The 17338-nt window shown below is 41.5% G+C and overlaps 3 protein-coding genes across 3 annotated transcripts in view; 1 reads left to right on the top strand and 2 right to left on the bottom strand.

Annotated features, from left to right (window-relative positions):
• Positions 1-4029, top strand: part of LOC308076808 (lipocalin-like) — a 4263-nt gene extending 234 nt beyond the window's left edge. The window contains exons 2-6 of the mRNA XM_080417297.1: positions 1011-1150; positions 1322-1401; positions 1772-1885; positions 2642-2743; positions 3467-4029. Of these exons, the coding sequence (XP_080273423.1) occupies positions 1011-1150; positions 1322-1401; positions 1772-1885; positions 2642-2743; positions 3467-3480 (450 nt within the window). The 3' untranslated portion in view covers positions 3481-4029. The remainder of the gene's footprint in view (positions 1-1010; positions 1151-1321; positions 1402-1771; positions 1886-2641; positions 2744-3466) is intronic.
• A 3117-nt stretch (positions 4030-7146) lies between these two features.
• LOC308077335 (lipocalin-like) lies at positions 7147-11398 on the bottom strand. Its single transcript, XM_080417982.1, has 6 exons — positions 11275-11398; positions 8414-8553; positions 8246-8325; positions 8020-8166; positions 7809-7913; positions 7147-7414 (listed from the first exon to the last, which is right to left on the bottom strand). The coding sequence occupies exons 1-6, from the start codon at positions 11368-11370 to the stop codon at positions 7395-7397; spliced, it is 588 nt and encodes a 195-aa protein (XP_080274108.1). The 5' UTR covers positions 11371-11398; the 3' UTR covers positions 7147-7394.
• A 1740-nt stretch (positions 11399-13138) lies between these two features.
• Positions 13139-15943, bottom strand: LOC308076686 (lipocalin-like). The gene is made up of 6 exons (XM_080417091.1): positions 15810-15943; positions 14539-14678; positions 14320-14399; positions 14113-14232; positions 13905-14006; positions 13139-13472 (listed from the first exon to the last, which is right to left on the bottom strand). Exons 1-6 carry the CDS (start codon positions 15903-15905, stop codon positions 13453-13455), a joined length of 558 nt encoding a protein of 185 aa, XP_080273217.1. The 5' UTR covers positions 15906-15943; the 3' UTR covers positions 13139-13452.
• Between the last annotated feature and the right edge of the window lie 1395 nt (positions 15944-17338).

Genomic DNA, 17338 nt, shown 5'->3' with positions numbered 1-17338 from the left:
CATTTAATATGTTGGTATGTGGCACTGGAAACAGTGTTGCCTCAGTATTCAAGTTCATTTGAGTTGGAGAAAAAAACTAATTATTATTTGTATGGCACATTTCAGCAAGGCAATCCAAAGTGCTTTATTTACAAAACATTAACATTACAGTGCAGAAGAAATTATTCAGCAAACATAAAGGCATTTGGCTTTGGATTTCAAAGAGCTGAGAGTGTCGCAGACCTGCAGTTTTCTGGGAGTTTGTTCCATATCGTCTCTGTCGGGTGAAAACCATATGATTCAAATTCAAAAATAGCAAAAATAGCAGATCTATAAGCCCAAAACGTGTCGCTTCGCTCCGGGTTTAGAGCTTGTGGATCTGCTATTTTTGATACTTTTGTGTTACACTGTAGTATGATCAAGTAGGGCATTAATTTCCCCAAAAAACACCAAAAGTTAAAATATGGAGATAAGAGGTTTCTGACCGACATAACAACGATATGTGGTGCATACAAACTGAACGCTGTTTCTCCATGTTTAGTTCTGAATCTGGGTTCAGGAAGCAGAACTGTCCCAGATGAGAAGTCTTGATGGTCCATGATGAGGCACAATTCACAATTCATAACCATCAGTATTATTTGTTAACAGCAGTATTTTAAAACTGTTATGTTCATTTTTGTCTGCTCAGATGTGTAGCCTATATTATAGACACAACGTTGTCCCTGCACACTAACTAGGATTCAGACTAGTACTCTGCCAGAAAGTCCCTGAAAGTGGAAATCATGACTGTAAGAGATCAAAGTCATTGTTTTGTGTTTAGTGCCAAGAAGTTGTTCAGTTGTTGAAAGACAGCTTTTCAATAATTTTTTACTTTAAAATGGGAGATTTGATATGGGATGATATGTACGTACATGACTACTTTATTATAATATATATATTTTTAACAGTGCGTGGCTTGATAACTGCAGCTCTCTCTCTCTCTCTCTCTCTCTCTCTCTCTCTCTCTCTCTCTCTCTCTCTCTCTCTCTCAGATCGCTGGTAAGTGGTACATGGTAGGACTGGGCACCAATGCTGAGTGGTTTGTGAACCATAAGGCAACGATGAAGATGGGTACTACCCAGCTCGTGCCAACTGCTGGGGGAGACCTCGACGTCTCTCATGCCAACCTCAAGTGAGCAATGAAAACCCACAGCAAACGTGCAATGTCCATGATGGAAACGTGCAACATCTAATGTTAAATACATTTAAAAAAAAACAATCATGAGTGAAAAGCATGAGCTCTATTTGAAGACACCATCTGTCTGTCTGTCTGTCTGTCTGTCTGTCTGTCTCTCTGTAATAGTGCTGATGGTAGCTGCTGGAGAATGACTCACCTCGCTAAAAAGACAGACACCCCCGGACGTTTCAGCTTCCGCAGCCACAGTGAGTAGAGCGCACGCACGCACGCACGCACGCACGCACGCACGCACGCACGCACGCACGCACGCACGCACGCACGCACGCACGCACGCACGCTAATCCACTGTTTCCCAAACAGTGGGTTGGGACCCATCTTTGGGTCGCGAGTGTCCCATTTTTTGCGTTTCCTACATTAAAAACAATATATATATATTATTTCAAAAGATTTAAAAAAAGTTTTAACCCAAAAAACTTTTCATCAATTAAAAACAATTCCAACATTTTCCAGCTATTTTCACTAGTTGGGGTCCCGGTCAAACATCTAAGTTCTCTTTTGGGTCTTGAGCTACAAAACTGCTACTAATCTCTCTCCATCTCTGTCTCTGCTCCACAGCTTGGAACAATGAGAATGACATGCGTGTGGTGGATGCTGTTTATGACAGCTACGCTATGGTCCACACCATCAAGACCCTGGCCGGTGTGCCTGAGGTTATGAACAAGCTCTACAGTGAGTAACGTTCTCTCATCATGGGCCAGTAGAAGCCAGTGGACCGTTTTTTTAACTAAGTAAATCGTTTGAGTACCTGTACTTTACTTGAGTGTTTGTATTTTTGGGTTCTTATGACTTTCACTCCACTGCATTTCAAAGAAATGACCCCAAAACAGTGGTGTAGAGCAACTAAGTACATTTACTCAAGTTTGAGGCATTTTTACTTTACTGTAGCATTTCAATTTTCAATACTTTTACTTCTACTCCATTACATCTCAGAAGCAAATATTGTACTTTTACTCCACTACAATTATTTGAAAACTTTAGTTACTAGTTACTTTGTAGGTATACATTATTATAACATAGATTAACCACTTTAGCCCTATTTTATACATAGGCTATTTGAAAATAGCCGATCTACAAGCTCACAACGTGTCGCATCGCGACGCGCTGTGAGCTTGTAGATCTGCTAGTTACAATACTTTTACTTTTGATAGTATATTTTGATGCCAATACTTTTGTACTTTAACTCAAGTAACATTTTGATCACAGGCCTTTTACTTGTAACAGAGTATTTTTATATTACTATTGCTACTATTACTTAAGTAAAATATCTGAGTACTTCTTCCACCACTGCCCCCAGAAATGACCCCCAACACTGATCAGGAACATCTATACTTTGACTGAAGTACTGTGGTTGAGTACTTACGACAACTGGTAGACGCTGCACTGCTCCAGGCCTGTGTGTAAAGGAGGTGTTGTTGTGCTTTGCAGGTCGATCCCCTGAGGTGAGCGCCGCCCTGCAGGACAAATTTGTGCAGTTCGGTCTGGACACCGGGGTTCTTAGTGACAACATCGTGATCCTGCCTAAGAGCGGTAGGTTATATTTGTACTATACATGAAGGATGTCAACATTTTAGGACAGTCATTTTATTAATTTTTTTAAAAATTATTTTTTGACCACTTTTAGTTTTAAACCCTAACCCTAAAGCCCTAGTTTAATTGCATGCTGGTGTAGCACACGGGATATAGCTGATCACATTTTGAGCTTGTATATCAGCTATTTTCGGTGTGCGACAGTATCGAACAATAAAAAAATATATAACCATGAATCAACAAATCAAACCAGGAAAATGGTCCTCTCACATCTATTTCTCAAATTCTACTAAACCTGTGGGAACAGCCCTCACAAGTATAACACGTACGCACGCACGCACTCACACACATGCACGCACACACACCAGATTTTTTGTTACTTAGGCTTGTTTTACTTGACCATAATGTTAAAAATGTGGTTATTTAGACATTATTATGCTAGGTTTGTTGTTTACCTGGTATCAATGTTATAGTTTCATTGTGCAGATTATTAGGCTAATTGATTAGACAGATGCTAGGTTCTTGGTTTCTATCATGTTCCTATAGTTTACTGAGGCACTACACTGTCTCTCTGCATTTGAGCTATGTGTTTACCTTTCCTATTGCAAGTCGCTCTGGTTAAGACCGTCTGCTAAATGCCTAGACTTTAAATTGTAACTTGTTAGATCTATCTAATAGTTCCCAACTAATCCCCCGTGTTTTTGTTTCTGTTTGTTTTTACAGCTGAGTGTGCGTAAAGATCTTCATCCCTTCCGTGGCCTCAGCGTCACATTGTTGCTCTGTCTGGAAGAAGTACTCAGACTTTTTTTTACTTAAGAAATAACAATACCACAATGTGAAAATACTCTGTTACAAGTAAAGGGCCTGAATTCAATTTTTTTTTATCTGCTATTTTTGGCTAAGACATTGTAGAGATATAAAGGAGTCCACCAAGTGCAGTGCAACTCAGGTCTGTTCAGACTAGAGGGTTGAAGTGGATAAGCTGTCTGAGCTTGAGGAAATAAGACCAGGAATGTAGGGAGAGTACTATTGCTCCTGCCTTAAAACACACACACACACACACACACACACACGCATGCACACGCACATGCACACACACACACACACACACACACACACACGCACACGCACACGCACACGCACACACACACACACACACACACACACACACACACACAGTTGCCATGCCAATCAATTTTTTTTTGTACATTACTTTGTTCTACCGCTGATTTCTGTTGTTGTTGTGTGACTATTTCAGTTGAAATAAAAATGGATCAAAATTACAAGGTTTGAGTAATGTTTCTTTATCCAAATCTTTTCAGTAGATACTGCCACCTTGTGGCAGATGTCAAAATTACACAGGCAACTGGATACTGCCACAGAGTATTTTATGGAATTGAATGATTGGAATTGCAATCTTGCACATCCTCATTACAATGAGCAGGTTTATAAAAATAGAAAACACTATTCTGGTTGAAATGTAATTTCACCACCATTATGATCACAATCAATCAATCAATCAATCAATCAGGTACACTCACAAAAAACATGCAGTAATTGGGGGCTAATTGGGGGCGGCCATAGCTGAGTGGTTAGTGAGCCCGCCTAGGGAGCCAGAGGCCCTGGTTGCCCCAGGTACGATTCCAGGCCACGCCAGCATATGTGTCGATGAAATGAAATTTGTCCCTGAGCAAGACTCTTAACCCCTAATTGCTCACAGGCCCTCATTGGAAACAAGCCCACAAGGACTTTCATGAACGTCCTGTTAAAAGGAATTATCCTAATCCTGGTCTCCATACTGCCTCCCCTGGTCAGCCGGGGAGAAAGGAATAACGGTTGGAATAACATGTTCCTTCCACACGCTACGTCCAACCGGGGAAACTCCCCCTGTCAGGTGATAAGAAGCGGCTTGCTCGCTCCTCATGCATTGAAGGAGGCATGAGCTCAGTTCTGGGCTCTCCCTAGGCTGGCAGAGGGAGAGTAGCACCCAGGATTACATAGACAATTGGCACTGGGTGAAAAAATGGGTTACAAAATCGTGTTTTAAAAAAAATAATCAATCAATCAATCAATCAATGAGTCAGTCAGTCAGTCAGTCAAGAAAATATAGATATGTTGACACTACTCAGTTTAATAAACATAATGTCAGCACCATCCACTGTCTGTAGACTCTTAAGTGTATAAACAAACAAACAGACTCTTATTGTATAAACAAACAAACAAATAATCTGCCATTTTGTAACAGCAGAGGTAAATATTTAGTTTGTGAATGTTCCTGCACTGACCAGGACCAGCCAGCTCTGGAAGTCTCCTGTAAAATGTTGGTAAATAGTTGTGAAAATCTTATCTCACTTCCCTGTGGTGATCATGAATCATGATGCAATCTTCTCTCAGTCGCTGTGAATAGTGATCAGTGTTGCCAGATTTTGCGAAAGAAACAAGCAACCATAAAATAAATAACACAATAATACATGTCATCAACAAATACAAATGTATATGTGGGGATTCAACACCCCAACTTTCAAAGAAACATGATTCATTCCCCTCACTTTTGCCAGATTGTTTATTGCTCTTCAATTTTTTTTCTTTTTTCTTTTTTTCTTCTTTTTTTTCTATTCACTGTTCAGTTACTTGGGATGCAATCTGGGAACCCATCGTCAAATAAAAAGGAAAATTAACTAGACCTATACGGCTGGAAACAGGGGTTTGGACATGCCCTCAGCCCTTCACTTCTGGTGGTGTGCCTATGTTTTCATTCCCACTAACAACATTTCTCCACGGAACACTAACACCATTTCTCCCAAAGAACATGGATCGTTTTGGTTATAAGCCCCACTTGTTTCTATGATGAAAGAACAAGTTAAAATGTTACTAACTTTCCATGGTTTTGTCGGCTCCGAGGACGCTATTGTTAAATGAGTTTCGGTTTGTTTCCAGTGGGAAGCGAGCGCAGAGATGTAAATCCCGCCCACTACATTTGATTGGGTAAAGCGCGGCCTGCTTCCTGATCTGAAGGCACGCCCACTTGTAAGCTAACGCGCACACGTTCTGAACGGGGCTACCGACAGATTCAGTAGCGCAGCTCTGAATCTGTTCTTGAGAGATTACTTGGGATGCAGCTTGACTGAAAAAAAATAATACCTCAGCTCCACTTATATGGACTCTTATTGGCCAAGTTAGACTGATTGAACAGGCCATCCAGCCAATCACAGCCATTTGACCAACCCACCAGGCCAGGGCAGGTAAACAACAGTCCATCACTCGCTGCTGTCAGGCGGTTTTAATTATACAAATCAGATGATCAGAGGTATGAACATTGAACATTGTTCAACATTTCATTGCTCTTTTTGTTATGCAAGAGGACACAAGGATGGACAAAAGGAAAAGCAGGGTGCTGCTGTGCTTCTCCAGGCCACCAGGGGCAGAATTTGAAAGAGAGAGAACACTATAACCTTGCTGGTTTCAGTCCGTTCTGGTACTGGGGCTGAGTGAAGAGGTAGGAGACTCATGCTTTCCAAACACTCTTGATGAATCGTTCCTCACATGCACGTAAAAAGATTAAACAGCAGTGAACGAGCGAGGGATTTGGAACTTAGCCAACAAAAGATCATCACTCACTGACACTTCTCATCAATGTGGTGGTGTTACATATGCCTGTTGCAACAGTCAACATAGCAGAATCAGCTTTAGTTTTACATTAATAAGAATAAAATGGACAGCTTTAGTTTTACATTAATAAGAATAAACTGGAAGAAGGCGTTAATTGCCAATAGAAGGTGACACAAACTGAAAGCGTTTTATACTCGAAACACGAGTTTAGAGTATAATAACCTTTGAGTTGTTTCATGTTATTCTTTAAAATCTTGGAAAAAATATATCTAAATTTACATCTGCAAATATACTTGGCAAAATAAATAATTCTGATTCTCAATTGTATGTGTAGTGGTCAGTACTATTATCGAATTATAATATATTTTATTTTTTCCTCATAGGAAATAGATTTTTAGAGGAAAGCAGCTGGGACATAAACGTGCCTAACAAACAAAGCAAGGGTAGGACATTATACTGTAGCACTGAAATAGCATCATATCAGGTACAGCCGTGTTAAATAACAACCAGTAGCCTATGTTTTTTTTTATATAACACTGCTTGAATTCATTGTAATTCAACCTCTAATGTGCAAGATTACAATTCCAATCATTCAATTCCATAAAATATCCTGTGGCAGTATTGGGTTGCCAATGCAATCTCCCCATCTACCACGAGGTGGCAGTGTCTACTGTAAAAGTGTAAACTGAAAAGTATAGAAACATGACCCAAAGGCCAAAATGTGTAATTTTGCTACATTTTAATTTCAACCGAGATAATCACAAATCAGAAGTATAAAAAAGACGTAGTAGGTAGGTAGGGGACACTCTCCTTTATTCATTCCCAGTCTTTCCCCCCAAGCTCAGAAAGGTTAAGGGCTGTCTTTCAGATCAGTCTTTAGCAGGCAGTGTAAGCAGATAAAGGATCAGTGTTCGGTAGGCATTGTGCACGTGGGTTGGCATCAGTTAAGCTGAGGGCTGTTGTCTGTCCTCAGGTGCAGCTTTCAGTGGTTGCAGACAGAGCGAGGAGGTGGAGTGATGAAGCTGTTTATGCGTCAGCACACTTACAGGTGAGGACACTCACCTGAAACAACAAACATACGGTTGGAAATAGTAGTAGCCATGATGTTTAGACAGACATCTAGTCATCAAGTCTCAGACAAAATTAAAAAAAGAACGTGACAGACATTAATTGTCCAACTACTGATCTCCTATACCAGTGGTTCCCAAACTTTTTAGCTCGAGACCCAAGCGAGAAATGTGACGTCTCCCTGGGACCCAAACTAGTGAAAATAGCAGATCTACGAGCTCATAACGCGTTGCTCCGCAATGCGTTGTGAGCTTGTAGATAAGCTTTTTTTACTTCTTCTTGAAAGTTTAATTTGTGGAATTTTTTTAAAAAAGTTAGAATTACGTTTTTAATATTATATTTAATAAATAATAGAAAGGGGGGGGGGGGTTAGTAAAAAAATGCCTACCATTCATAGGCAATATCGATAATATGTTGTCACGGAGAACCCCAGTGTCCAGAGAGAACTTCACAAACTTATCCTGCAGGGTCGCGTTCACCTCAGGGGATCGAGCTGCAAGCACAACAACACCTGTTTTACACACAGGGCTGGAGCAACACGCCTTTCTAAAGGCTGCTTCTATTCAATGGCCTATGTGTGGTGAGAAAACGTTACTCACTGAATAACTTGTTGATAACCTCAGGGTCAGACACACCGGCCGTAGTCTTGTTGATGTAGGCGATAGCATAGCTGTCATAAACCACATCTACCACTTGATAGTAGTAGTCGACATTTACCAATTGAAAGTCGTAGTCGACGTTCCAAGCTGAGGAACAAAAATGGCAACAGTGTACATCAACATGTGTGCGCATGCGTGCACGTGCGTGTGTGTGTGTTATACTTACGGTGGGCACGAACGATGAAACGTCCGGGTGTTTCTGTCTTATTACCGAGGCGAGCCATTCTGAAGCAGGTACCATCAGAACTATGAGAGAGAGAGAGAGATCATGCTTTTCACTCAGTTCATTTTCATTTAGCATGTTGCATGTTTGCATGTGGGTTTCAAAGCTCACTTGAGGGTGGCAGAAGTGCCATAGAGGTCTCCCTCAACAGTTGGCGCCAACATCATAGTAGCCATCTTCATCATTGTCTTATAGGTCACAAACCACTGAGCATTGGTGGCCAGTCCTGCTATGTACCACTTGCCAGCAATCTGAGAGAGAGAGAGAGAGACTTTATTTTTATTCAAATATCCTATGTTAGAATTGCCTAGAGGGTTGGTCGGTCGACCGTGGACGTCACAAACATAACATCCGAACTTAAGGCGCACCGTTCCATACCAAACTTGGCACAAACACTGTTAAGGGGACTGCCATGACAATAGTCACACCAGGGGCCATAGGTGCACCGTTGGTCAAGCAGTGTTACAGCAGTGTTTAACACTTAAAATGTCCATAACGTGGTGTAGTGCAATATAATAGTACATTTAAAGGGATGAAAATCTACACATTTCTTTATTCCTTTTTATTGTTGTAGATACATTATTTTGTTTAGATTTTTTTCTTCCACTTTGGCAATGTAAACGTATGTTTCTCATGAAAATAAATCCATGAAATGAAAGAGAGAGAGAGAGAGAGACCAGTGCAGAGCTGAGACAGAAGATGGGAGTGGAGGCCATAGTGGATGTAGTTAGGAGAGGCAGACTGAGATGGCACGGACACGTAATAAGGAATGAAAAGAATGATTGGTGAAGAAAGTAATGTTGATTAACTTAGAGGGGACAAGACCCACTGGCCGGTCTAAGAAGTCCTGGCAGACACATCTCTCTCTCTCTCATATATTTACATTGACAACCAGAAGGTGGAACAAAACAACACAATTGTGACTGGGTACAATGCTTTATGCCGCAAGTTGGCATTTTTCATTTTTGATTTGTTTACAGATTATTAAAGTACAGAATATAAGAAGATGTGCTCATTTGAATCTGGTTATCTATAATAGTGCAAACTGAGATAATCTCTTCTAAAGAATTGTCACTTTGGAGCACCTCTCAGCTCCAGGTAATGGGCGTGAACAATGGGTAATTTATTCAGCCTAGCCACTCCTCTAATCACTCCCCCATTGACACCTTTCAGTCAGCTCAGCTGTCCACTATTTAGTGCCAGGGACCCCCATAGAGGATCTGTGTTGTAAAAAATAGGCATATTAAGTAATCATCATCATAATAGATTTAATAAAATATTTATTTGAAAATAGCAGATCTACAAGCTCACAATGCATGCTTGTAGATCGGCAATTTCAAATAGCCAATGTAAGTAAATGTATTGATAAAATCCAGTGCTGGTGTTGTTCTGTGAGAGAAACAAGCTACGAGGTCTATGGAAAAAGTACTCAAATTCTCTACTTAAGTAAAAGTTACCAATACTGCAATATAAAAATACTCTGTTACAAGTAAAAGTCCAGAATTAAAAATTTACTTCAGTAAAAGTACAAAAGTATTGGCATCAAAATGTACTTAAAGTACCAAAAGTAAAAGTACTACATATTTGAAAATAGCAGATCTACAAGCTCACAACGCGATGCGACACGTTGTGAGCTACAGTACTTGAGTAAATGTACTTAGTTACTTTCCACCACTGTAAATAAGCAGCTACAGCTACACGTCGTCGTGACGTCTTTGTTGAACTGCTACATGGTGTTTGCACTGTTCATTTACAGCCTGTACATCTACATAAACGTTCAGATTTCAAATATGAAGTGCTTACCCCATGGCCACATATGTTACAATTCACTTCGGGTGGGTATAAGTACCCGTATCTTCAGCATTGTTCAATAAAAAGCATTTTAATCTGATCGACGGCCATTTTCTCATAGAGTTATAATGTATCAGAGTGCAATACACCTCCCAACCGATGCGGTCGCGTAGTTGAAAGCAAATGGATAAAATGGCCACCGATCGGATTAAAATGCTTTTTATTGAACAATACGGAAGATACGTGTACTTATGTGGGCCCGTACATAATTGTAACATCCGTGGCCATGGGTTAAGCACTTTATATTTGAAATCTGAACGTTTATGTAGATGTACGGGCTGTAAATGAAGAAAGTCCAAACACCAGGTTGCAGTTCAGGCAAGACACTCGCCACAACGAGCTAACGAGGCTATGCTATCTAGACTAGCTACACGTTGTGGAATACTTCCATTCAAACGAACGTCGAGCGGCCTGTTTAGCTGAAAGGTTGGTATAGCTCAAAATGGGGGGGGGGGGGGGGTCATCAAACACACGGAGGAAAATGAATGAATAGTCCTTTCTAATGAGCAGATCAGAGAAAAATAGCAGATCTACACACAACGCGTCGCATCGCGAGCGACGCACTGTGAGCTTCTAGATCTGCAATTTTCAAATAAAATCTTGGGGGCTAACTTATAATAAAAATACCTGGCAACACTGGCTTTAAGACAGGCGGTGCTAGAGCATAGGCTCAGACAGTGAAACCGGACTCTTTGACCAATCGAAACCACTATGCTAAATCTCGGCCAAGTGTCTCTCCACCCCCAAACACACACAAACTCGCACAAAAGCAGCCTACTTTGCTATACAAATGTAACCATTTAATGATTCTAAAACGACTAGCTTTTGCATTACAAGCCTTCTTCAACATTCGAACTGTGTTAATATGAAAAAAACGAAAAACACAACAACAAAATCGATCTAAATGTTCCATTATCTACTGATTGTCAGCTGGCGACATGAGGCAGGGTTGACCAGTAGCAGTCACAATTATGTATTTATAATTAAAAGGAGTAAATAAATGTGAACATTACGTTACATCGCAACTTAAAAAACAAGCTGTCAGAAATAGTACAGTTGGAAAGGTAAGCTTGGGAATCAGGATAAATCTCTCGCTCTCTGTCTCTCTCTCTGTCTCTCACCTGGTCCAGGTCGAAGTCAGCAGGAGGCATGACATTGATGCAAGTAGCCAGCGTGCACAGCAGCGCTGAGAGCATCAACACCGGTGTGGTCTTCATGGTTGCAGCTTGGTGTGTGTATCAGGAGGTAAGGACAGAGAAGCAGCTGACCCAAACTCTTTTATCTCCTTAATTTGCAGCCACCCATTTCAGGCTCCTCCCTGAAGTGTGTGCGCACACACACACACACTCGCACGCACGCATGCACGCATTTCACTTCCACTGCACTATAACAGATCCTTGCCTTGCCATTTAGACACAAACACAAAGTTGTACAATAAATATTATGTTAATGTGAACCATGACAGCTGCAAAGACCCAGTCCCATTCCCATTACTGTATGGTTATGTTCACCTAACTATTATTATCCTATGGATTATGTTTAAATGCCTCTATACTCATTATCTTTCTGCTATGCATATGTTTATGCATCTACACATTATTATTCTGCTTTGAATACAGTGTGTGTATGCTTAAATTATTCTGCAGTAAAGGTGCAATTCTGCAGGATGCAACATTTCACTGGACCCGAGTTTGGTGCAATGACTTTTAAGAAGCTGAATCTCTCTCTTAAGATTAAAGAACAGTGAACGAGCGAGGGATTTGGAATTTAGCCAACGAAAGATCATCACTCACTGACACTTCTCATCAATGTGGTGGTGTTACATATGCCTGTTGCAACAGTCAACATAGCAGAATCAGTTTTAGTTTTACATTAATAAGAATAAACTGGAAGAAGGTGTTAATTGCCAATAGAAAGGTGACACAAACTGAAAGCGTTTTATACTCGAAACACGAGTTTAGAGTATAATAACCTTTGAGTTGTTTCATGTTATTCTTTAAAATCTTTGGAAAAAATATATTTAAATTTAAATGTACATCTACAAATATACTTGGCAAAATAATAAATAATTCTGATTCTCAATTGTATGTGTAGTGGTCAGTCACTATTATCGAATTATAATATATTTTATTTTTTCCTCTTAGGAAAATTTTAGAGGAAAGCAGCTGGGACATAAACGTGCCTAACAAACAAAGCAAGGGTAGGACATTATAGCACTGAAATAGCATCATATCAGGTACAGCCGTGTTAAATAACAACCAGTAGCCTATGTTTTTTTAATATAACCCTGCTTGAATTCATTGTAATTCAACCTCTAATGTGCAAGATTACAATTCCAATCATTCAATTCCATAAAATATCCTGTGGCAGTATTGGGTTGCCAATGCAATTTCCCCATCTACCACGAGGTGGCAGTGTCTACTGTAAAAGTGTAAACTGAAAAGTATAGATGGGTTTCCTGTTTGTAAACATGAGAGGATGATGCGCGCGCAGTGGCGGGATGAGCCTGTAGAGGGCGCTATTACCCCCAGCAGCTCTGGCCATTGTACATGCATAAAATAAATGGTCTTCACCAGGTTTAATGAAAGTAGATTAAATTATGCAGTTTGTAATATCTTCTTTACTCAATAAAAATGATTTGTCGGAAGTTGGATCTGTTTGTATATAATAGCAGCATTATGCCTATTATGCCTATAATAGCAGCATTATGCCTATCTAAATCCCGAAAATAACAACAGAGTGGATGGCGCTTCCGGTTCGTTCTACCCCATGCATGCGCTGATTGCGCACTCTGCTCTGTGATGACGTCGCGCGGAAACCCATCTATAGAAACATGACCCAAAGGCCAAAATGTGTAATTTTGCTACATTTTAATTTCAACCGAGATAATCACAAATCAGAAGTATAAAAAAGACATTAATGTACAAAAGATATAGAGATTGGCATGGCAACGGTTTGTTGCCATGCATGCACGTGCATATTTGCGTGTGTGTGCTTGCATGAGTGTGTGTGTATGTTGCGGGGCAGGCGTAGTAGGTAGGTAGGGGACACTCTCCTTTATTCATTCCCAGTCTTTCCCCCCCAAGCTCAGAAAGGTTAAGGGCTGTCTTTCAGATCAGTCTTTAGCAGGCAGTGTGCCTCTGGAGGAAGCAGATAAAGGATCAGTGTTCGGTAGGCATTGTGCACGTGGGTTGGCATCAGTTAAGCTGAGGGCTGTTGTCTGTCCTCAGGTGCAGCTTTCAGCGGTTGCAGACAGAGTGAGGAGGTGGAGTGATGAAGCTGTTTATGCGTCAGCACACTTACAGGTGAGGACACTCACCTGAAACAACAAACATACGGTTGGAAATAGTAGTAGCCATGATGTTTAGACAGACATCTAGTCATCAAGTCTCAGACAAAATAAAAAAGAACGTGACAGACATTAATTGTCCAACTACTGATCTCCTATACCAGTGGTTCCCAAACTTTTTAGCTCGAGACCCAATCGAGAAATGTGATGTCTCCCCGGGACCCAAACTAGTGAAAATAGCAGATCTACGAGCTCATAACGCGTTGCTTCGCAATGCGTTGTCAGCTTGTAGATAAGCTTTTTTTACTTCTTCTTGAAAGTTTAATTTGTGGAATTTATGGAATTTCGTAGAATTTCTTAAAAGTTAGAATTAGTTTTTAATATTATATTTAATATTATTATTTTGAAATAATAATAATAAAAAGGGGGGGGGGGGGAGGGGGTTAGTAAAAAAATGCCTACCATTCATAGGCAATATCAGAATGTTGTCACGGAGAACCCCAGTGTCCAGAGAGAACTTCACAAACTTATCCTGCAGGGTCACGTTCACCTCAGGGGATCGACCTGCAAGTACAACAACACCTGTTTTACACACAGGGCTGGAGCAACACGCCTTTTTAAAGGCTGCTTCTATTCAATGGCCTATGTGTGGTGAGAAAACGTTACTCACTGAAGAACTTGATGATAACCTCAGGGTCAGACACACCGGCCGTGGTCTTGTTGATGTAGGCGATAGCATAGCTGTCATAAACCACATCTACCACTCGCAAGTCGTAGTCGATGTTCCAAGCTGAGGAACAAAAATGGCAACAGTGTACATCAACATGTGTGCGCATGCGTGCACGTGTGTGTGTGTGTGTGTGTGTGTTATACTTACGGTGGGCACGAACGCTGAAACGTCCGGGTGTTTCTGTCCTATTACCGAGGCGAGCCATTCTGCTGCAGGTACCATCAGAACTATGAGAGAGAGAGAGAGAGAGAGAGAGAGAGAGAGAGAGAGAGAGAGAGAGAGAGAGAGAGAGAGAGATCATGCTTTTCACTCACAGTTCATTTCATTTAGCATGTTGCATGTTTGCACGTGGGTTTCAAAGCTCACTTGAGGGTGGCAGAAGTGCCATAGAGGTCTCCCTCAACAGTTGGCGCCACCATAATAGTACCCATCTTCATCATTGCCTTACGGGTCACAAACCACTGAGCATTGGTGGCCAGTCCTGCCATGTACCACTTGCCAGCCATCTGAGATATAGAGAGAGAGAGAGAGAGAGAGAGAGAGACCTTATTTTTATTCAAATATCCTATGTTAGAATTGCCTAGAGGGTGGGTCGGTCGACCGTGGACGTCACAAACGTAACATCCGAACTTAAAAGGTTTGGTATGGAACTAAAACGTTCCATACCAAACTTGGCGCAAACACTGTTAAGGGGACTGCCATGACAATAGTCACACCAGGGGCCATAGGTGCACCGTTGGTCAAGCAGTGTAACAGCAGTGTTTAACACTTAAAATGTCCATAACGTGGTGACCGTTGCTCTGATCAGCGCAATATAATAATACATTTAAAGGGATGAAAATCTACACATTTCTTTATTCATTTTTATTGTTGTAGATACGTTATTTTGTTTAGATATTTTTCTTCCACTTTTGCTTTGGCAATGCAAACGTATGTTTCTCATGAAAATAAAGAAAAAGAGAGAGAGAGAGAGAGAGAGAGAGAGAGAGAGAGAGAGAGAGAGAGAGAGAGAGAGAGAGAGAGAGAGAGAGAGAGAGAGAGAGAAAGACCAGTGCAGAGCTGAGACAGAAGATGGGAGTGGAGGCCATATAGTGGATGTAGTTACGAGAGGCAGACTGAGATGGCCACGGACACGTAATAAGGAATGAAAAGAATGATTGGGTGAAGAAAGTAATGTTGATTGACTTAAAGGGGACAAGACCCACTGGCCGGCCTAAGAAGTCCTGGCAGACACTTGGCATCGACCATGAGGTGGCCATGGACCGTTCCCGGTGGAAGAAAGCCATATTGAGAATCCAGTCCAACCCAGCGGTGCCTGGAAAGCGGACTTTAAACAGACTTTAAAACTCACTCTCTCTCTCTCTCTCTCTCTCGTCTCTCTCTCTCTCTCTCTCTCTCTCTCTCTCTCTCTCTCTCCATTCAATATTTACATTGCCAACGAGAAGGTGGAACAAAACAACACAATTATGTATTTATAATTAAAAGGAATAAAGAAATGTGTGAACATTGCAACTTAAAAAACGAGCTGTCAGAAATAGTACATGTACAGTAGGAAAGGTAAGCTTTCTGAATCGGGATAAATCTCTCTCTCTCTCTCTCTCTCTCTCTCTCTCGCTCTCTGTCTCTCTGTCTCTCACCTGGTCCAGGTCGAAGTCAGCAGGAGGCATGACATTGATGCAAGTAGCCAGCGTGCACAGCAGAGCTGAGAGCATCAACACCGGTGTGGTCTTCATGGCTGCAGCTTGGTGTGTGTCTGTGTGTGTGTGTCTGTGTCTGTGTCTGTCTGTGTGTATGTATCAGGAGGTAAGGACAGAGGAGCAGCTGACCCAAACTCCTTTTATCTACTAAATTTGCGGCCCCCACCACCCATTTCGGGCTCCTCCCTGAAGTGTGTGCGCACACACTCGCACGCACGCACGCATTTCACTTCCACTGCACTATAACAGATCCTTGCCTTGCCATTTAGACACAAACACAAAGTTGTACAATAAATATTATGTTAATGTGAACCATGACAGCTGCAAAGACCCAGTCCCATTCCCATTACTGTATGGTTACGTTCACCTATACTAACTACAGTGTTATTCTCCTATGGATTATGTTTAAATGCCCTCTATACTCATTATCTTTCTGCTATGCATATGTTTATATGCATCTAGAAATTATTACTCTGCTTTGAATACAGTGTGTTTACATGTTTATGCTTAAATTATTCTGCAGTAAAGGTGCAATTCTGCAGGATGCAACATTTCACTGGACCTGAGTTTGGTGCAATGACTTTTAAGAAGCTGAATCTCTCTCTCTCTCACTCGCTCTCTCTCTCTCTCTCTCTCTCTCTCTCTCTCTCTCTCTCTCTCTCTCTCTCTCTCTCTCTCTCTCTCTCTCTCTCTCTCTCCCCCCTCCCTCCCTTTTTCACTCTCCAATGAAGCTTATCATTGTTCAATGACTCAACAGTTTAACTTCCAAGTATTCACTCAGGTCAAAGCTGACATAAATTCCTACTTGAAATTTAGGGGGACAGACAGTACTGTCCATTCTCAGTTTGTAATAAGTGGCTGAATTTAACCCTGTTGTCAACTCAAAATGGTGGCATGCATCCCTATTAATAAGGTGAGAACCTAAGCCCTTTGTAAACTGTGAACAAAAGACGCCCTGTTTGTGACAGTGTGTGTGTGTGTGTGTGTGTGTGTGTGTGTGTGTGTGTGTGTGTGTGTGTGTGTGTGTGTGTGTGTGTGTGTGTGTGTGTGTGTGTGTGTGTGTGTGTGTGTGTGTGTGTGTGTGTGTGTGTGTAAGAATATAGGGCTACTTCCATGGGTGAATTCTTTCGGAGCTCAAAGATATTGATGGATACATCAGAGCTCCCTTTGTTAGGACAGGAGACAGGCACCGACTTGCAAGCAGCTGGTTACACAATTCTCTCTCTCTCTCTCTCTCTCTCTCTCTCTTGCATGCACGCACGCATGCACGCACGCACGCACGCACGCACGCACGCACGCACGCACGCACGCACGCACGCACGCACGCACGCACGCACGCACCACCATCGCCGGTCATGATGTCCTTCTTCTTGGTCCTTGTGGGTCATCAGGTGGGCATGGAGGCCGACTCTGGACCCGATTATTCTTCTGCAGTGTGGACAGGGGAATGTAGTGGTGGGTTTGCGTTG

Source organism: Gymnoscopelus braueri (assembly GCF_963280865.1).
Source record: "Gymnoscopelus braueri genome assembly, chromosome: 21".
Taxonomy (NCBI): domain Eukaryota; kingdom Metazoa; phylum Chordata; class Actinopteri; order Myctophiformes; family Myctophidae; genus Gymnoscopelus; species Gymnoscopelus braueri.
The sequence above is the reverse complement of the archived record's forward strand: the minus strand, read 5'-3'. Positions and strand labels throughout refer to the sequence as shown.